Genomic DNA, 21,936 nt, shown 5'->3' with positions numbered 1-21,936 from the left:
ACATTGTCCTACTTCTTACGAGTACGGCGATACCACATGTGTGACACTTTTTTGCAGCCTAGGTGGGCAAAGGGGTCCACATTCCAAAGAGCGCCTTTAGGATTTCACAGGGCATTTTTTACACATTTTGATTTCAAACTACTTCTCACGCATTAGGGCCCCTAAAATGCCAGGGCAGTATAACTACCCCACAAGTGACCCCATTTTGGAAAGAAAACACCCCAAGGTATTCCGTGAGGGGCATGGCGAGTTCCTAGAATTTTTTATTTTTTGTCACAAGTTAGCGGAAAATGATGATTTTATTTATTTTTTTTCCTTACAAAGTTTCATATTCCACTAACTTGTGACAAAAAATAAAAACTTATATGAACTCACTATGCCCATCACTAAATACCTTGGGGTGTCTTCTTTTCAAAATGTGGTCACTTGTGGGGTATTTATACTGCCCTGGAATTTTAGGGGCCCTAATGCGTGAGAAGTAGTTTGAAATCAAAATGTGTAAAAAATGCCCTGTGAAATCCTAAAGGCGCTCTTTGGAATGTGGACCCCTTTGCCCACCTAGGCTGCAAAAAAGTGTCACACATGTGGTATCGCCGTACTCCGGAGAAGTTGGGCAATGTGTTTTGGGGTGTCTTTTTACATATACCAATGCTGGGTGAGAGAAATATCTCTCTAAAAGACAACTTATCCCATTTTTTTTTATACAAAGTTGTCATTTGACAGAGATATTTATCTCACCCAGCATGGGCATGTGTAAAAAGACACCCCAAAACACATTGCCCGACTTCTCCTGAGTACTGCGATACCACATGTGTGATACATTTTTGCAACCTAGGTGGGCAAAGCGGCCCACATTCCAAAGAGCACCTTTAGGATTTCACAGGGCATTTTTTACACATTTTGATTTCAAACTACTTCTCACGCATTAGGGCCCCTAAAATGCCAGGGCAGTATAACTACCCCACAAGTGACCCCATTTTGGAAAGAAGACACCCCAAGGTATTTCGTGATGGGCATAGTGAGTTCATGGAAGTTTTTATTTTTTGTCACAAGTTAGTGGAATATGAGACTTTGTAAGGAAAAAAAATAAAAATCATCAATTTACGCTAACTTGTGACAAAAAATAAAAAGTTCTATGAACTTACTATGCCCATCAGCGAATACCTTAGGGTGTCTACTTTCTGAAATGGGGTCATTTGTGGGGTTTTTCTACTGTCTGGGCATTGTAGAACCTCAGGAAACATGACAGGTGCTCAGAAAGTCAGAGCTGCTTCAAAAAGCGGAAATTCACATTTTTGTACCACAGTTTGTAAACGCTATAACTTTTACCCAAACCATTTTATTTTTTTACCCAAACATTTTTTTTTATCAAAGACATGTAGAACAATAAATTTAGAGAAAAATTTATATAGAAATGTAGTTTTTTTTTAAATTTTACAACTGAAAGTGAAAAATTTCATTTTTTTGCAAAAATTTTGGTAAATTTCGATTAATAACAAAAAAAAGTAAAATTGTCATCAGCAATGAAATACCACCAAATGAAAGCTCTATTAGTGAGAAGAAAAGGAGGTAAAATTCATTTGGGTGGTAGGTTGCATGACCGAGCAATAAACCGTGAAAGTAGTGTAGTGCAGAATTGTTAAAAGTGGTCTGGTCATTACGGGGGTTTAAGCTAGGGGAGCTGAGGTGGTTAACCATGGGATAACTCCTTAAAAGAAGTTATCCGGCTATGGTAACTGATAATGTGAATAGGTTATCAGCATCTGATCAATAGGTATCTGACACCCAGCACACCCTCAGATTAGCTGCTTACCCTAGGCAAGTGACATCATGACCATCGGTCACATCGCCTGGTCTCAGCTCAGCACCAATCAGATGCTGATGACCTATCCAGAGGTCATCAGTTACAGATAGCTGGATAAACCCTTTAAGTGACTGGCCACAAGCAGTGCCATTCTTTATTAGCATAACTTAACTCTAGATCATATTGTCATAGTTTATGTTACCATGGAATAACATTATTTTAAATTACCGTATATAACATTACCATATACCGTACGTATAACATTACCTCTAAAACCCATTGCAGGAGCTGTTTTTGTCCTTCTTGATATTTGTCTGACCAGCGCGGCACAAGGAAACCTTCCATTCTGAGTTGTTTGAAGAGAATGGTGGGTTGTATATAAGGTCCTATAAAAGACATGCAAAACAAATTGAAACTAAAAACTAAAAGTAAAATGTCATCTGCAGAGAAATTATACATTTATATAAGAATATATATCATGGTGACTGCCATATAGCGGATGGACACTGCTACGCTTGACATACTATTCGCTGTGTTCCCTTTGGGAACTGCTATGTGCTGTTAATATGACCTTAAATTATTTTAACCCCTTCGCCCATATCCATTAGGCACCTTAGTGACTAAGCAGTTATTTCATTTTTTGACCGTCGCATTCCAAGAGCTATAACTTTTTTATTTTTATGTCTATGTAGCCGCATGGGAGCTTTTTTTTTTTTTTTTCCGAACAAATTGTAGTTTTTAATGGTACATTTTGGGATATATATATATATATATATATATATATATATATACATATATATATGTAATAATCACTGATTACTTGTAACTCTTTCAGGGGAGGAATGGAAGAAAAACAGCAATACTGCCTTTGCCTTTTTACATTGTAAATTTTCAAAAATTCTTTTGCGTCATATACTGTAGGTCTTTTTTTAAGTTTTATTACTTTTGCACAATAAAACCCCTTTAACCTCTATGGCGGGCACTCACAGGAGCGCGCGTTCAAAGGATCCGGAGGCAAACGAGTGCATCTACAGCCTGCCAGCGTCTGATATACCTGCTACCTGGTCCTCTGGTGGTCCCTTTTGCTTGGATCGACCACCAGAGGAGCAGGTAGCTCTGTAATAATTAGCACCAAGCACCACACTACACTACACCCCCCCCTGTCACTTATTAACCCCTTATTAACCCCTGATCACCCCCCTGTCATTGATCACCCCCCTGTAAGGCTCCATTCAGACATCCGTATGTGTTTTGCGGATCCGTGGATCCGTGGATCCTCGGATCCGCAAAACACTGACACCGTGGATCTGCAAAACACGGACACCGGCAATGTGCTTTCCGCATTTTGCGGATCCGCACATTGCCAGAACTATATAGAAAATGCCTTTTCTTGTCCGCAACTGCGGACAAGAATAGGACATGTTCTATAGGCTCTACAAAAAATGCAGTGTTCGGCGATCAGATCTGATCTTGTGTGCACACTTGCGTTCAGTCCGCCCCACCGCAGTGACAGAATATATATTTTTTCCCGATCACTGCAAAAACACCGTAAAATCGCTGCGGCGCTATAAAGATCACTTTTGAGGGGCATGGCGAGTTCATGGAACATATTTTTTTTTTTTTGGCACAAGTTAGCGGAAATTATTATATTATATTATATATTCTGCAAAGGTGTGTGGATAGCTCACCACCCTCCTCAGTAAGGTAGGGGTGCTCTAGCCGAAAGACTGCTCACTCTAACAGTCCAAGAGAATAAGAAAAATAGAAAAAAGCGGCTGGCACTCACTATGTGGTTTCACATCAAACAACAATTTATTTTAATCAATATACCGCTATTATACCAGTAAAATACATATAATATAAAAATGGTACTTAAAAAATCCCCTAAAAAATAAATAATATCTATAATATATATATATATATATATATATTATTTATTTTTTAGGGGATTTTTTAAGTACCATTTTTATATTATATGTATTTTACTGGTATAATAGCGGTATATTGATTAAAATAAGTTGTTGTTTGATGTGAAACCACATAGTGAGTGCCAGCCGCTTTTTTCAAAGTCTCATATTCCACTAACGTGTGACAAAAAATTAAATCTCACATGAACTCACCATACCCCTCACGGAAACCAAATGCGTAAATTTTTTTAGACATTTATATTCCAGATTTCTCACGCTTTAGGGCCCCTAAAATGCCAGGGCAGTATAAATACCCCATAAGTGACCCAATTTTGGAAAGAAGACACCCCAATGTATTCCGTGAGGGGTATGGTGAGTTCCTAGAATATATATTTTTTTTGGCACAAGTTAGCGGAGAATGTTATTTTTTTTTTTTCTCTCTTACAAAATCATTTTCCGCTAACTTTTGCCCAAAAAAAATTCTAGGAACTCGCCGTGCCCCTCACGGAATACCTTGGGGTGTCTTCTTCCCAAAATGGGGTCATATGTGGGGTATTTATACTGCCCTGGCATTTTAGGTACCCTAATGTGTGAGAAGAAGTCTGGAATCCAAATGCCTAAAAATGCCCTCCTAAAAGGTACTTATTGGAATTTGGGCCCCTTTGCGCACCTAGGCTGCAAATAAGTGTCACACATGTGGTATCGGAGAAGTAGGGCAATGTGTTTTGGGGTGTATTTTTACATATACCCATACTGTGTGTGAGAAATTTCTCTGTAAATGACAACTTTTTAATTTTTTTTATACAAAGTTGTCAATTTACAGAGAAATTTCTCTCACCCAGCATGGGTATATGTAACAATACACCCCAAAACACATTGCCCTTCTTCTCCTGAGTACGGTGATACCACATGTGTGACACTTTTTTGCAGCCTAGGTGCGTAAAGGGGCCGAAAGTCCAACGAGTACCTTTAGGCTTTACAGGGTTGCTCACAATTTAGCCCCGCCCAAAATGCCAGAACAGTAAACACACCCCACAAATGACCCCATTTCGGAAAGTTGACACCACAAGGTATTCGCTGAGGGGCATATTGAGTCCATGAAAGATTGAACTTTTTGTCACAAGCTAGCGGAAAGGGAGACTTTGTGAGAAAAAAATTAAATAAATCAATTTCCGCTAACTTGTACCAAAAAAAAAAAAAAAAACTTCTATGAACTCGCCATGCCCCTCACAGAATACCTTGGGGTGTCTTCTTTCCAAAATGGGGTCACATGTGGGGTATTTGTACTGCCCTGGCATTTTCGGGGCCCTAAAGCGTGAGAAGAAGTCTGGAATCCAAATGCCTATAAATGCCCTCCTAAAAGATACTCATTGGAATTTGGGCCCTTTTTGCGCACCTAGGCTGCAAAAAAGTGTCACACATGTGGTATCGCCGTACTCAGGAGAAGTAGGGCAATGTGTTTTGGGGTGTATTTTTACATATAGCCATGCTGGGTGAGATAAATATCTCTGTAAAATGACAACTTTATATACAAAAATGGGAAAAGTCTTTTAGAGAGATATTTATCTCACCCAGCATGGGTATATGTAAAAATACACCCCAAAACACATTGCCCTACTTCTTCTGAGTACGGCAATACCACATGTGTGACACTTTTTTTGCAGCCTAGGTGCGTAAAGGGGCCCAAATTATAAAGAGCACCTTTAGGATTTCACAGGGCATTTTTTACGCATTTGGATTCCAAACTACTTCTCACGCTTTAGGTCCCCTAAAATGCCAGAGCAGTATAACTACCCCACAAGTGACCCCATTTTGGAAAGAAGACACTCCAAGGTATTCCGTGAGGGGTATGGTGAGTTAATGTAAAAAAAAATTGTCACAAGTGGAATATGAGACTTTGTAAGAAAAAAAATATATATATCATTGTCTGCTAACTTGTGACAACTTGTGACTTGTTCCATGAACTCACTATTCCCATTAGTGAATACCTTAGGGTGTCTACTTTCCGAAATGGGGTCATTTGTGGGGTGTTTCTACTGTCTGGGCATTGTAGAACCTCAGGAAACATGACAGGTGCTCAGAAAGTCAAAGTGCGTAAATTCACATTTTTGCACCATAGTTTGTAAACGCTATAACTTTTATCCAAACCAATAAATATACACTTATTGCATTTTTTTTTAATCAAAGACATATAGAACAATACATTTTGAGAAAAATTTATATAGAAATGTAGTTTTAATTGAAAAATTTTACAACAGAAAGTGAAAAATGTAATTTTTTTGCAAAAATTTCAGTCAATTTTGATTAATATCAAAAAAAGTAAAAATGTCAGCAGCAAAGAAATGCCACTAAATGAAAGCTCTATTAGTGAGAAGAAAAGGAGGTAAAATTCATTTGGGTGGTAAGTTGTATGACTGAGCAATAAACCGTGAAACTAGTGTAGTGCAGAATTGTAAAAAGTGGTCTGGTCATTAAGGGGGTTTAATCTAGGGGAGCTGAGCTGGTTAAAAATTGTTTTGCATCTCTACATCCCAAGACCAAGATCCTTTTTTTTTTCTTTATAAAGGAACTGTGTGAGGGCTTGATTTTTGTGACTTGTAATTTTCACTGGTATCATTTTGGTGTACATAAGAGTTATTGATAGCTTGTAATTGATCGCTTTTTTTGGTGGTGGATATGCTAAAAATTCTGCCTTTTCTTTTAATTTAATTTTCCTAAAGATAGCATAAATGTAGGCAGACTGTCTAGACCTGCACCAGGTTTATCACAATGGCACAGGCTGGATGATAAATCTGGTGCATGGATAGACACTTTTTTCTGACTCTATACCAACTATTGGTTGGTATACTTTGAGGTAGATTTTTACGCCAGATGCGGGCTCAATTTTGGTGCCAAAATGGCGCATATTAGGCCCTTCACCCTTTCCCATGAATCTCCGTCCCTATCCACTAAGCCCTGCCCCCTTGTCATATATTTGGAAAAAAGTGTAGAAACATAGATGCACCAATCTTTGCAGACAGATTTCTCTTACAGACATTAATAAATCTAGGCCATTGTGCCTCTTAAAGTGGTGGTAACAAATACATATTTTTTCAGTTGATTTTACTAAAGTTGAAAAGCTTGACATTCATTAGGTCTGCAGATTTATTTTGTTAAATTGAAGGAAATATGCTACATATGTAAATATGCCTTTCATTTTCAGTAACCACTACCACGGTAGAGCCATGGATAGCTTGACCCTAACCAACTTTATTAAGTGACTTAAATGTTAGCTGAATATACCGCACAAGTTTTAATTTAAAGGTGATCTCTGACATTTGGGTTTTTTCAACAAGTAGAGAGAATGAATTTCATGAATGTTAGTATGGGACTCTCTATAGGACCTTTGCTATGCAGCTGGAATGCTTTCAGGATCATTAAAGATGAATTTAGCATGCACCTGAAATTGGATGATATAACTTCCGAATGCCGAAGTTCAGTTCATTCAAGTAATTATGAAAAAAATATACACAGCAGTATCTTGGGTAATAAATAGCGCAACTCAGCTTCTGCCACACAACTGGTGAAGCCTCAAATTCAGCAGTGTAGCCTAATCCTTAAATGGGTTGTGCAAGAATTGTTTTTTCAGTCAACCCCTCCACTTGGCTGGACCTGTAAAAGTTGTGCCACTGGGCTCCCTCTCTGTAAACATCCGGTATGACAATGCCTGCAGCCCATCACTGGCCATGGCAATGTCAAAGTAAATGTTTTCAGCAAGGGAGCCTAGCAGAGCTGGAAGAGAAGGAGTGGGGAGCCAGCACCGGGGAGCAGGTAAGTAAGCTTCTCTTTATAGGTCCGGCCAAGAGGTTGCCAAAACCCTCCCCATTTTTGCACAACCCATTGAATATATTAATTAAAATTATTAATAGCCATAGAAATTTACCTGATGGAGGCACTGCATCATTGTACATGGATATCGCACCACAGACAGCAATTCTTCCAAAATCCTTCATCTGTTGTAGTACAGCATCGGAAAATTTCCCACCAACCTACAGAGCAAAGAACAAAATGTGTTTAATATATTGTATATTGTACCCTCGGACATAGGAGATGATAGCTACAGATTATATTATTACATAGAACTCACAGAACAGTACAGACATGATTCAGCAGCTAACAGTAATGGTTATTAGTGATGAGCGGCATACGCAATATTCAAATTTGCAATATTTAGCAAATTTTTGGCTGAATATTTGCTATAATTCCGCAAATTTGAGAATTTGTGATTGCAAAAATCGGCAATGTAGTATGCACGTATTGCACGCACAATTTCATTACCTATAACATATAACAAACAAACAATGACACAAAAGCCAAAAGCCGGGTATGTGCAAGCCAACAACCTATCCATGAGATAGGTACAGTCAGCATACCTTACAATGGCAGCTTTTTTGATTAAAAATAGCAATCAATACAAAACACATTATACTGCGAAGCAGCGCAGGATAAAACACAGTACAATAAACACTTACACAGAAAACAATTTGTGCATTGGTGTAGAGCACAGTGCAGGCACAGATCCTGTGCTGTACACCACACACAGCACCACACTAACATTTTAACATCACACATCAATCAATAAGCATTGGACGAGAGGTAGGGGAGGGGAGTCACAGGCCCAAAGCTTTATTGAAAGACAGACACAATGGGGGGAGAGGAGGAAATGAGAGGAGTTTTAATCCTCTTCTTCGTCGATGTCCGGCCTGTCCATGATGGAGTAGTCTCTGAGCAGGCTGAGGACCAGCATGCGGCAGTCCTGAACGGAAATCCTCTCCCAGTTCATCACTAGGCATCTCCTGACAAGCCACACAGCGTCCTTAAAACAGTACATAAGGCTCCAGCCTGGATAGCCTCAACAGAATGGGTCCCATGGAATAGTTCATAAAGCACGGCGGTGTGCTTCAGGATGCTTCTGGGAATAATTTCTACGAGTTCATTTTCCAGGGCCTCCAACAGGGTCTGTGCAAATGGGTGTAAGGGTCAGCCCTTGGAATACTGTTCTTTGCACAGATATCTACAATATGGTGCTACATAGACTGTAATGACTTATTTGAGCCACTAGAGGCCACTGTGGCTCTGAGAAAGAGAAAGCTGAACTTTTTTTGAGATACACAAGAGGTAGGAGGAGCCAGAAGTTCCCGGAGTTTGATTCCTGGCTAGAGGTGGCAGTGCCCTGAGAGCTGTGAGAGGATGGCTGCCATGTTAGGAGACAAGTAAAGGCTAGTGATGGAACATGGAGCCTGACTGATGGAGTCCTGAGAAGCTGGCTGAGCTGGAGACAGTCCAAGTTAGAGTCTGAACTGAAGTGCTGCAGCTGTGACCCAGAGAAAGAGACGGCACAGTATGTTACAGAGGAGTGGACCGTGTGTCAAAGACCAGTACAAGCCGGATCCTTCCTGCCAGAGTTGAAGAAGATCTGCATCTGCTGTAACCAGAGAGAGAAAGAGAGACAAGCAAGCGACCGGACCTGGAGCCAGACTGCATCTTATGGGATCAAGGAGAATCTGCAGAACTGTAAGTGGCACCGGTGCTTATCTGTGATAGGTTATAGAGTCAGGGACTTAGTCAGTATGCTGCAGAAGCGTCCCCTGGGTAGCAGGGCTAGATAGGAGTATATTAGCTGAGTGTAGCCTGGACTCTGATGTGTATACTGTGGAACGCATTTATTCCAACTCGTGTTGATGTTTATACTGTTAATCCGATTTTCCGGCGGTTACATCTGGTTCTTTAATAAAGCTGGTTTTTGCTTCAGTCTCCTTGTCCGCTGTACTGTACTTGAATCCTGCTTTGCGGTCGCTCCCTCCTCTGACCGCTACATGGGCACTGCCAAAAGAGGTGCAAAGGTGTTTTTTCCTGGAAAAGGCACCTGGGGAAGTACCTGGTGTTGCATAGTCCACGGGCATGCATGAAAGTTCTCAGGGACAGTCCTCCCTGAATGACCATCCATGCCAGGTCTTTGTGCCTGTTGGTTAATCTGCTAGAAGCCACGTTCTTCCAAACAGTCTCAACAGTGGCAGCAGGGAGCCCTGGAATAGACTCCATTAAGTCCTTGTCTTGGATCAGCTTGTGGATAGTCTTTGGTTACCACAATTCGGGCTTCAGTCCCTCCAGCTGGTGTTCCCTTACAAACTTGAGAAGGTCCTGGTAATACCAGGGGATATCCCAGTTGTAAGGGTAGGAGCTGTCCCACTTGTCCCAACACAGCCTCCTCCAGAGAGGCAGGAGAAAGAACCGGGACACGGACCGGCCCGCCAAGCCATCGTCTTTCGCTGTCAAAGTCCTGCGGATGCTGTCGCACACACAGGCCGCCAGTAGCAGAGTCGGGATGTCTGGAACTCCTTTCCCACCCTTGCGGGGCTCTTTGTACATGACTGTCCATTTTGCTCTGTCCATTTTGGAGCGCCAGATAAAGCGGAAGACAGTCCTCGTAATGGCCTGCCGCACGGTAATTTGAGAAGGCCAGGCTTGCGCCATGTACTGAAGAACCGGCAGGATCTCGTTCCGCAGCACAAGAAGATGCCCTTCAATGGTGAGTTGCCTGAGGCCCCACAGTCCGATATTTTGATTGACCTTCGCCAAATGATCTTGCCAGGACTTCAGGGCTGCTCCTTCCTTCCCAAACCAGACTCCCAGGATCTTGATGAAGTCCGGCTGGATGTAGAAGGGGCAGAGGAAATCAGGGCCTGCTCCTCGAACAGCATGGCTTCCAACCTACCGCAGTTGACCTTTTCTCCCGAAGCCCAGTCAAATTCCTCACAGGTCTGGACAACCGCCGTCACCGAATGCCTGTCAGCGCAGAAGACGGTCATGTCGTCCATGTACAGTGAGCACTTGATCATTCGTCGGTCCGGTCCTGGTGCGATGATTCCTCTGACTTCTGGATTTTGCCAGATAGACTCTGTGAACAGCTCTATAACACAAACAAAAAGAAGAGGTGAAAGAGGGCAGCCTTGTCTGACCCCAGAGAGGACCGGAAAGGGGTCTGGTCTTCCAGCCCATGAAAATGTCAAGGTACATCATGTTAACATAGAAGCAGAAAATTTCCTCCAGCCCGAACCTTCGCAGGACCTTGCCCATAAAGACATGTGAAACACGATCAAATGCCTTTTCCTGGTTGAGGCTGACCAGTGCCATGGACATGTGGCGGGCTTTGACGTATTGCGCGGTGTCTCTAATGAGGGTGAGACTATTTGCAATCCTGCGGCCAGGAATGCCGCAGGTCTGGTCCGGGTGGATGATCCATCCGATGACAGCCTTAAGCCGGTTGGCTAGTACCTTGGAAAGCATCTTGTAGTCCACGTCTCTCCCCCTTCCGCTTATACAAGATCGTGATCATTCCCTCCCTCAACGACAGAGGCATTCTGCCCTTTACCACCATCTCCTCGTACAGCTCCAACAGATCTGGGCCAATCAGAGACTGTCACTGCCCAGGGTCCTGCCGGGCCTGAAGGATGTAGCGGCAGAGCTCAGCTTCTCCACCGTCAAGGGAGCGTCCATCGCCGCCGCGCCTGCAGGATCAAGGGTGTTAGCAATACCTGACAGGAAATTATCTGTGGCATCCGGTGGTCTTCGGGGAGTAGAGGTTGCTGTAGTAGTCGCGGACGACTCCCATCACTCCCTCCTTCCCCGTGGTGATGTTTCCGGTCTCGTTTCGCAGCTCGGTCAGGGGTGTGGAGCTGCGGTGGAGCTTCCTGAAAGAGAAAGAGTTACATTTCTCACCATTCTGCAGGTGCTCTGCTTTGGAATGGAAGATGATGCGCCTGGATTCCTCGTCAAAGTGTCTTTTCAGGCCCTCCTTGGTCTCTTCCAGCTCATTCCTGATGTCCCAGCCGCACTGGTGGAGGTCCTGCAAGGATCGCAGCTGTCTCTGCAGATTCCTGAAGTCCCTCTTCCGCTCACACGTTTGTTGATGGCCTTTCACCTGAAAGAAACTGCAAAACTTGCCTTTAACATACTCCCACCATTCAGTAGCATCCTCAAACAGGCATTTGTTGTTCCTCCACCCAATGTATGCATTCCTCAGTTCCTCCATCACCTCCTCTCTTTGTAGCAGGACACAGTTAAGCTTCCAGGTGCTGGGGCCAGGAGGGAAACCATTGCCCAAAGTAACCTGCAGACTAATGGCCCTGTGGTCAGAGAAGAAGCAGGGGACCATGGAATGCCCAAGGTGTTTCACAGCCTGAGACGAGAACACAAAGTTGAAACCTCTGTGAGCCATCGGGGTGGCTCCAACTGTAGTTAACAGAGCCAGCCCCTATGGAGCCCCACAGCGTCCCACAAGGATGCCTGAGTCACCATCTCGATGAGCAGTTTTGAGGAAGAGTCCAAGTCGGTTCTTGCCGAGGTGCACCCGTCTTCTTCGATGGGGCAGAAGTCTCTGCCCAGCACTACTGCCCTAGTGGTGACAAGCTGGGTCCACAGGAGCAGGAAAAGCTCCAAGCGCTTGCTCCCGACCAGGGGGGCGTACACGCTGATGAGCCTAACTGGCTCCCCCGCCCATGAGCCATCTGCGACCAAAAGCTTGCCGCAGACGAGCTCATGGATGGAATCAAGCGTGAAAGCGCTCCCCCTGATAAGGATAGTGACTCCTGTGGCACCCGTGCTGCCCCCACCAGACAAGTAGGAGGGTCCGTGAGACCACTGCCTGGCCAGATGGTTGTAGGACCTGAAAGAAGGCAAGGCACATTCCTGCAGCATGTAAATGTCACATCCCTGTGAAGGCAAAAAGGTTAGCACAGTCTGCAGTCTAGACCTATCCCTGATACTTCTCACATTGATGCTAAAGATGTTGTGATTAGACATACTGTAAGAGAAAAGGGGGTTAGCGAAAACCATACACCTAAGTTACCACTCCCGGCGGGCGGATCCTCATCTTTGAGGATCTCTGGCTTCGGGAGCTGTAGCATGCCCTCATCCTGTGGTCAGTCAAGTAGGGAAGGCTCTCGGGAGTCCAGGAGTTCTTCGGATTCTGGTTCAGAGACCAGGTCCACCACCAGCTGCTTCTTCTGGGAGCAGGTCCTTGGTGACCTCCACCACCTTCTTCTTGGAAGACTCAGCACTCGGGCTGTCCCTCCCTTTCCTCTTCCTCTGCTGGGTACCTGCAGAGACAATAGGGGTAAAATCCTCCAGGGAGAGGGCCACAGCAGTGTTCGGAGGGGAGTTAGCACTGCTGCGGGGGAGTGGGTGGGGCAGGGGGCCAGAGACAGGACCGCTAAGGCAGGTCTAGGGAAGGTGAAGAAAGTTGCCTCAGTGGAGGTGGCGGGGAGACTCCGGACCTGGGAAAGAGGGAAAGAGAAACAGGGAGGGCTGGGGCACATGCCAGGAAAGGGGTTGATGTCCTCTTACCCTCCTTCTTGTTGGCCGCTGGGTCTGGACCCTGTGCTTGCTTCACTGGACCCTTGGCTGCCACCAATGCGTAGGTCCTGGCCCTCTTGGGACAGTCTTTGTACAGCTGGGCTGCCTATTTGCAAACGTTGCAGGCGGTCCTCTTCGGACAGTCCTTGGATTCGTGCCCTGCAACACAACAAATGCTGCAGGCGGCCTCTTTACAGTTCTTCATACTGTGGCCCTTCTATCCGGTAAAATCCAGAGGTAAGAGGGATCACTGCACCAGGACCAGACCGACGAATGATCAAGTGCTCGCTGTACATGGATGACGTGACCGTTCTCTGCGCTAATAGGTGTTCGGTGATGGTGCACGTCAAGACCTGCAAGGATTTCGGCCGGGCTTTGGGAGCAACGGTCAACTGCGGGAAGTAAGAAGCCATGCTGTTCGAGGAGCAGGCCATGACTTCCTCTGCCCCCTTCCCCTTCTCCATCCAGCCGGACTTCATCAAGATCCTGGGAGTCTGGTTCGGGAAGGAATGAGCAGCCCTGAAGTCCTGGCAAGATTGTTTGGCAAAGGTCAATTAAAAGATCGGACTGTGGGGCCTCAGGCCACTCACCATTGAAAGGAAGACTCTTGTGCTGCGGAATGAGATCCTGACGGTTCTTCAGTACATGGCGCAAGCCTGGCCTCCTCACATCACCATGCGGCAGGCCAATACGAGGACTGTTTTCCGTAAAACAGACGGTCATGTACAAAAAGAGCCCCACAAGGGTGGGAAAGGAGTTCCAGAAATCCCGACTCTGCTGTGTGCGGAATTTGTGTGCGACAGCATCCGCAGGACTTTGATAGCGAAAGACGATGACTCGTCGGGCCGGTCCGTGTCCCGGTTCTTTCTCCTGCCTCTCTGGAGGAGGCTGTGTTGGGACAAGTGGGACAGCTCCTACCCCTACAACTGGGATATCCCCTGGTATTACCAGGACCTTCTCAAGTTTGTAATGGAACACCAGCTGGAGGGACTGAAGCCTGACTTGTGGTAACCAAAGACTATCCACAAGCTGATCCAAGCAAATTACTTAATGGAGTCTATTTCAGGGCTCCCTGCTGCCACTGTTGCCACTGTTAGGAAGAACTTGGCTTCTAGCAGGTTAAACAATGGGCACAAAGACCTGGCATGGATGGCCATTCAGGGAGGCCTGTCCCTGAGAACTTTCATGCATGCCATGGACTATGCAACACCAGGTACTGCCCCAGGTGCCCCTTCCAGGAAGAAACACCTTTGCACCTCTTTTGGCAGTACCTGTTTGCGCAGGCCCTGTTGGAAAATAAACTCATAGACATTATTCCTAGGAACAGCCTGAAGCCACTGCCATGCTTTACAGACTATTCCATGGGACCCATTCGGTTGAGGCTATCCAGGAGGCCTGGCGCCTTATGAACTGGTTTAAGGACACTGTGTGGCTTGCCAGGAAATGCCTAGTGATGAACTGGGAGAGGATGTCCAGCCTGCTCAAAGACTACTCCATCATGGACGGTCCGGACGTTGATGAAGAAGAGGATTAAAACTCCTCTCCTTCCCCCCTCTTCCCCCCTCTCCCCCCCATGGTGCGTCTGTCTTTCAATAAAGCTTCAGGCCTGTGACTCCCCTCCTATTGAGAAAAGATTATAGGTTTATCTAGTGATAAAAAAAAATCTAGAATATTCGCAAATACGAAGATATAGCACTATATTCTAGATCTTCGCGAATTCTCGAAGTGCCGATATTTGCAATAAAAATTTGTGATTGCTTTTGCGTGATTCTGAGTGAAACAGAATTATGGAGCCAAATTTGTTAGGGGTATTATATGGGGAGCAGCTAGCGTAACGCCCCAGAGGTGCATTACCACTTCTGCATCCCGCTACTATCTGTAATGGGCTAGTATAATTTAATTTTATGTCTTAATTTCCAGATCCTGCAAAAATGTGTATTCATAATAATGTTATGTAACTGTTAAAGTGTAATATGCCTGGTTCCCCAGCAGATGGCAGCATATATGGCAGAGCTACCTTGCCTAGAATGGAACCTTCTTTACATTCTATTCTATCCCTCTAGGGAGGAGTATAGCTAGTTAGAGGTGAGAATAGAGTACCCCCTACTAGGGGAAGGCTGTGTCCAAGGCAGCCAGAGCACCTTCAGCTCTGCTGGATACAGAGGCCAAAGCTGCAAGCCTCAAAAGCCAGGAAGAAAGTTCCCTGGACAAAGATTAAGCTACAGACCAGATTACAGAAAGTTAAGTACAGCAGAAAGGAAAGTAAAAGATTCCTATTTAAGCCTGTTAGCACAGCAGAGCCAGAGAGCAACAGAAGTAACAGATCCGAGTGTGTTTGCCTGCCAGAATTAATGCCAAATCCTGCTGGTAACCAAGGCCAAGCATGTGAATTGTTTGGAGAAAAGTTTATTCAACTTCTTCACAAAGTCTGAACTCAATTTATTTCATCATCCCCTTTACCAACTACCCCTTTGCTCTGCTTCGGACGACAACACCTGGGGTTCCAGCATATCCAGGCATGAGCACAGTGACATGTGCAACACCATTAAGGGACATTTAGGCCACCCTACACCACTTTAGCATTTCTACACGGGGCACCACCACCTACAATATAACTAAAAGGTGCACTGTGCCCGTGTTGCTTTAATGCAACTGGCGTCACAACAAAACTATAGACTTTTTCCTACTTAAAGGGACCCCTGGCGGCGTCCCTTGCTCTGCACTAGTTTACACCCACCAGCTTAGATACAACTGAGAATTAGAGATACAGCCTGCAAAAGAGAAAGCTGCTAAAATATGCCAGATAAAAGTCATACTATGGTCAGATATAGCGTTATCAATAGAGTTGAGCGGACACCTGGATGTTCGGGTTCGGCAGGTTCGGCCGAACTTGAAATAAATATTCGGGTTCGGGACCCGAACTTGACCCCGGACCCGAACCCCATTGAAGTCAATGGGGACCCAAACTTTTGAGCACTAAAATGGCTGTAAAAATGCCATGGAAAGAGCTAGAGGGCTGCAAAAGGGAGCAAAATGTGCTTAAGAGCATGGCAAATGCTCTGCAAACAAATGTGGATAGGGAAATGAATAAAAAAAAACATAAAAGACCTTAAAAAAAAAAAATTAGGAATGATCTAGGAGGAGGAGGTTGAGGAGGCGGTGAATGGTTGGATGTGGCCGTGTAGGCTCACATGGCGGTCTAGGTGGAAGCCTCGGCGAAGGAGGAATAGGTAGCCAACACAGATGTGTGTTATTTTGCATTTTTACCTAGGGGTATCCCCCAAAATATTGGGACATATATAAAAAAAAAATATATGGAATAAGTGCACTTGAGTACAAGGATGGATGGTTGAGGCTGTTAGAACTGTCTATTCTGCACAAGGTACAGACAAGTCCTGAGGGATCCAAGCCTGGTTCATTTTAATGAACGTGAGCTTGTCCACGTGGGCTGTGGACAGGCGGCTCCGTCTGTCTGTAATGATGCCTCCTGCCGTGCTAAATACACTTTCAGAGAGTACACTGGCTGCAGGGCAGGCCAGCACCTCCAAGGCATACAGGGCAAGCTCTGGCCATGTGGACAATTTGGAGACCAAGAAGTTGTATGGGGCAGAACCATCAGTCAGTACGTGTAGTCGTGTGCACAGGTACAGTGTAGGCCGGAATCAGGGCTGCAAGGCTGGATGGAGGCCTGGCATGACTGGGGCTTGGAGGGAGAGGATTCGGGGTTACGAAGGGTTAAGGATGAAGGATAGTGACGGAAGGGATTGAGGTGTAGCTAAGGGCATAAAAGGGATAGCAAGGGTGGGAAAAGGGGCCATTTTGTGAGGACAGCAGTGTGGCAGCAGCCCCTGCCCACCAACCCCTTTGTTTTTATTTTGGCTGCTGTTTGCCTGGGTTAGGTGGGGGTTCTCGAGTGTTTCTTAGTGTTGGTGTTAGGCCATGGGTTGTGAGTGGATTACGGGTGGTCCGGCAGGGATTGGAGGGAAAGCTTTGTCATAGCGGCCTGGGGCGGTGGTGGGTCCTTGGAGTTGGTGGTTATGGTGGCTCTGGCGTGGTGGGGAGGGAGCCAAAGGAGGCTCTGGACTACCCAGGTACTGGTTTAAGGTGTGATATGGCGGGTAGCGGCCCAAGTTGGTTGCCCGTGGTTACCGGTTCCTGCTTCTGAGCTGGCGTTTATCGGCTAGAGGTAATTTAACTGAGGGCGAGGCCAGTTATCCGTCATTTATGGGGCTCCAAGGACCCTCCCCGTGTTGGCATTCATGGATTCTTGGTAAGGTTTTAGGGCGGGGCCTTCAGATGGGAAGGCCAAGGGTTAAGTTATGTATTTATGATATTTATTTGCATTTATGTTATTAATAAAAGGCTGCTGTGGCCATATAATCCACTTGCTGAGTCTGTCATTATTGGGGGGGGGAGTGGAGTTTAAGAGGTAAGCGACTCGACAATACGCCGGTCATGTTCCACCATGTTGTTCAAATGCTGCCTCCTGCTAACACGCACCATATCAGCAGTTGGGGTCTGTTGCTGCAGCGAGGTGACAAAGCTTTTCCACATGTCGGCCATGCTAACCCTGCCTTCTGAGGTGCCGGGGCTGCGTTGGCGACCTCTTCCTCCTCCCCTGCCTTCGCCTTGTGCTTCCACTTGTCCCCCGTCGTCAGTCGGGAATGCTCTCAGGAGCTCGTCTACCAGCGTGCGCCTGTAGTCACGCATCTTCCGATCACGCTCTTGTGAGGGAATTAAGGACGGCACATTGTCTTTGTAACGGGGATCCAGTAGGGTGGCCACCCAGTAGTCAGCACACGTTAAAATATGGGCAACTCTGCTGTCGTTGCGCAGGCACTGCAGCATGTAGTCGCTCATGTGTGCCAGGCTGCCCAGAGGTAAGGACAAGCTGTCCTCTATGGGAGGCGTATCATCTGCGTCCTCCATATCCCCCAAGCCATGCATCAGTGATGGGCCCGAGCTGTGTTGGATGCCACCCCACTGTGAACATGCTTCATCCCCATCCTCCTCCTCCTCCTCCTCCTCCTCATCCTCCAGTAGTGGGCCCTGGCTGGTCAAATTTGTACCTGGCCTCTGCTGTTGCAAAAATCCTCTTTCTGAGCCACTTCTAAAAGACTGGCCTGAAAGTGTTAGAGATGACCCCTCTTCCTCCTCCTCGTCCTGGGCCACATCCTTTTCCATCATCGCCCTAAGTGTTTTCTCAAGGAGACATAGAAGTGGTATTGTAACGCTGATAACGGCGTCATCGCCACTGCCCATGTTGGTGGAGTACTTGAAACAGCGCAACAGGGCACATAGGTCTCGCATGGAGGCCCAGTCATTGGTGGTGAAGTGGTGCTGTTCCGCAGTGCGACTCACCCATGCGTGCTGCAGCTGAAACTCCACTATGGCCTGCTGCTGCTCGCACAGTCTCTCCAGCATGTGCAAGGTGGAGTTCCACCTGGTGGACACGTCGCATATGAGGCGGTGAGCGGGAAGGCCGAAGTTACGCTGTAGAGCAGACAGCTGAGCGGCAGCAGGATGAGAACGCCGGAAGCGCGCACAGACGGCCCACTTTATGCAGCAGCTCAGACATATCGGAGTAGTTGTGAATGAATTTCTGCACCACCAAATTCGGCACATGCGCCAGGCAAGGGATGTGCGTCAAACCGGCTAGTCCCAGAGCTGCAACGAGATTTCACCCATTATCGCACACTACCAGGCCGGGCTTGAGGCTCACTGGCAGCAACCAATCATCGGTCTGTTGTTCTATACCCCGCCACAACTCCTGCACGGTGTGGGGCCTGTTCCCCAAACACATTAGTTTCAGAATGGCCTGCTGACGTTTATCCCTGGCTGTGCTGAAGTTGGTGGTGAAGGTCTGTCGCTGACCGGATGAGGAGATGGTAGAAGAGGAGGAGGAAGCCGAGTAGGAAGAGAAGGCAACAGGAGGCAAAGAATGATGCCCTGCAATCCTTGGCGGCGGAAGGATGTGCGCCAAACAGATCTCAGCCTGGGGCCCAGCTGCCACTACATTTACCCAGTGTGCAGTAAGGGAGATATAGCGTCCCTGGCCGTGCTTACTGATCCACGTATCTGTGGTTAGGTGGACCTTGCCACATATGGCATTGCGCAGTGCACACTTGATTTTATCTGATACTTGGTTGTGCAGGGAGGGCACGGCTCTCCTGGAGAAGTAGTGGCGGCTGGGAACGACGTACTGTGGGACAGCAAGCGACATGAGCTGTTTGAAGCTGTCCGTCTCCACCAGCCTGAATGACAGCATTTCAAAGGCCAGCAGTTTAGAAATGCTGGCATTCAGGGCCAAGGATCGAGGGTGGCTAGGTGAGAATTTATGCTTTCTTTCAAAGGTTTGTGAGATGGAGAGCTGAACGCTTCAGTGTGACATGGTGGAGATGCTTGGTGATGGAGGTGGTGTTGTTGGTGGCACATCCTCTGTTTGCTGGGCGGCAGGTGCCAACGTTCCTCCAGAGGCGGAGGAAGAGGCCGAGGCAGCAGCAGAAGAGGGAGCAGGAGGGGCCTGAGCCCTTTCTTGGTTTTGAAGGTGCTTACTCCACTGCAGCCCGTGTCTCGCATGTAGATGCCTGGTCATGCAGGTTGTGCTAAGGTTCAGAACATGAATGCCTCGCTTCAGGCTCTGATGGCACAGCGTGCAAACCACTCGGGTCTTGTCGTCAGCACATTGTGTGAAGAAGTGCCATGCCAGGGAACTCCTTGAAGCTGCCTTTGGTGTGCTCAGTCCCTGGTGACGGTGGCCAGTAGCAGGTGAACTGTTTTGGCGACGGCTGGTCTGCTTTTGCACCCTACTCCCGCTTTTGCTATGCTGTTGGCTCGGTCTCACCACTGCCTCTTCCTCCGAACTCTGAAAGTCAGTGGCATGACCTTCATTCCATGTGGGGTCTAGGACCTCATCGTCCCCTGCATTGTCTTCCACCCAGTCTTCCTCCCTGACCTCCTTTTCGGTCTGCACATTGCAGAAAGATGAAGCAGTTGGCACCTGTGTTTCGTCATCATCAGAGACGTGCTGAGGTAATATTCCCATGTCCTCATCAGGAAACATAAGTGGTTGTGCGTCAGTGCATTCTATGTCTTCCACCTCTGGGGAAGGGCTAGGTGGATGCCCTTGGGAAACCCTGCCAGCAGAGTCTTCAAACAGCATAAGAGACTGCTGCATGACTTGAGGCTCAGACAGGTTCCCCGATATGCAGAGGGGTGATGTGACAGACTGATGGGCATGGGTTTCAGGCACCACCTGTGCGCTTTCTGCAGAAGACTGGGTGGGAGATAATGTAAACGTGCTGGATCCACTGTCGGCCACCCAATTGACTAGCGCCTGTACTTGCTCAGGCCTTACCATCCTTAGAACGGCATTAGGCCCTACCAAATATCGCTGTAGATTCTGGCGGCTACTGGGACCTGAGGTAGTAGGTTCAGTAGGACGTGTAGCTGTGGCAGAATGGCCACGTCCTCTCCCTGCACCAGAGGCTAAACCAACACCACCAGCACGACCATGACTGCGTCCCTTATTAGATGTTTGCCTCATAGTTAGCGTTTACAAAGCAAAGTAAAAAGTGGTTAAGTCTGTTAAAAATAATTAACCACCAATAAAAACCCTGATGTAGGGTATTGCACTCAATTTTATTTTATTTTTTAACTCCATATGACAGTGGTATTTGTGGCCTAAATGTGACACTCACTTATGCATGTCTTATCCCAGATGTGCAGTATATCAGAGGGTTTTTACACCCCAGTAACAAACAAGCCGTATTTCTGGCATAAATGTGACAGTCACTTATGCACGACTAATCCCAGATGTGCAGTATATTAGAGGTTTTTTTCACCCCAGTAACCCAAAAGATGTATTTCTGGCCTAAATGTGACAGTCACTTATGCATGTCTTATCCCAGATGTGCAGTATATTAGAGGGTTTTTTCACCCCAGTAAGCAAAAAGCCGTATTTCTGGCCTAAATGTGACACTCACTTATGCACATCTTATTCCAGATTTGCAGTATATTAGAGGGTTTTTTCACCCAAGTAACCAAAAAGCTGTATTTCTGGCCTAAAAGTGACAGTCACTTATGCATGTGTAATCCCAGATGTGCAATATATTAGAGGCTTTTTTCACCACAGTATGCCAAAGCCGTATTTCTGGCCTAAATGTGACAATCAATTATGCACGTGTAATCCCAGATGTGCAGTATTTCAGAGGCTTTTTTCACCACAATATGCCAAAGCTGTATTTCTGGCCTAAATGTGACAATCACTCATGCATGTGTAATCCCAGATGTGTACTATATTTAACATGTATTTTTTTAACCCCAGTAAGCAAAAAGCTGTATTTCTGGACTTGCAGATAGCCTGTGCTGGTGCACTATCGTTGCATAAAATGGCTGACGATTATGTATTGATATTGACTAACTAAAGAAAAAAAGTTCATTTTCAGTAGTAGTTGGCTCAGGGCAGGCTTAAAAAAATTGTGCACTGCACCCACAAAGCACATTTGCTGTAGATCGCTCAGTACAAAAAACATTTCTTGTTAAGATTTCTCCCTGATCTCTCCCTCACAGCAGCTGCAGCCTATCCCTACACTAATCCAAGCAGAGTGATGGGCGCCGCTACGTGACTCCAGTTTAAATAGAGGCTGGATCACATGCTGCAGTTGGCCAATCACAGCCATGCCAGTAGTAGGCATGGCTGTGATGGCCTTTTGGGGCAAGTAGTATGACGCTTGTTGATTGGCTGCTTTGCAGCCTTTCAAAATGCGCCATAAAGATTACCGAACACCTAACCCGAACCCGAACTTTTACGTAAATGTTCGGGTTCGGGTG

At 46.2% G+C, this 21,936-nt stretch overlaps 1 protein-coding gene across 3 annotated transcripts in view; it reads right to left on the bottom strand.

Annotated features, from left to right (window-relative positions):
- Positions 1-21,936, bottom strand: part of LOC122921374 (prostaglandin reductase 1-like) — a 119,960-nt gene that overhangs the window by 9,102 nt on the left and 88,922 nt on the right. For all 3 annotated transcript variants that reach the window (XM_044271354.1, XM_044271369.1, XM_044271362.1), the window contains 2 exons: positions 7,634-7,739; positions 2,072-2,190 (listed from right to left, as the gene is read on the bottom strand). In XM_044271354.1, coding sequence (XP_044127289.1) covers positions 2,072-2,190; positions 7,634-7,739 — 225 coding nt within the window. The remainder of the gene's footprint in view (positions 1-2,071; positions 2,191-7,633; positions 7,740-21,936) is intronic.

This window comes from Bufo gargarizans, chromosome 1, assembly GCF_014858855.1.
Source record: "Bufo gargarizans isolate SCDJY-AF-19 chromosome 1, ASM1485885v1, whole genome shotgun sequence".
Classification (NCBI taxonomy): Eukaryota; Metazoa; Chordata; class Amphibia; order Anura; family Bufonidae; genus Bufo; species Bufo gargarizans.
This window is presented reverse-complemented; position numbering and strand designations above follow the sequence as displayed.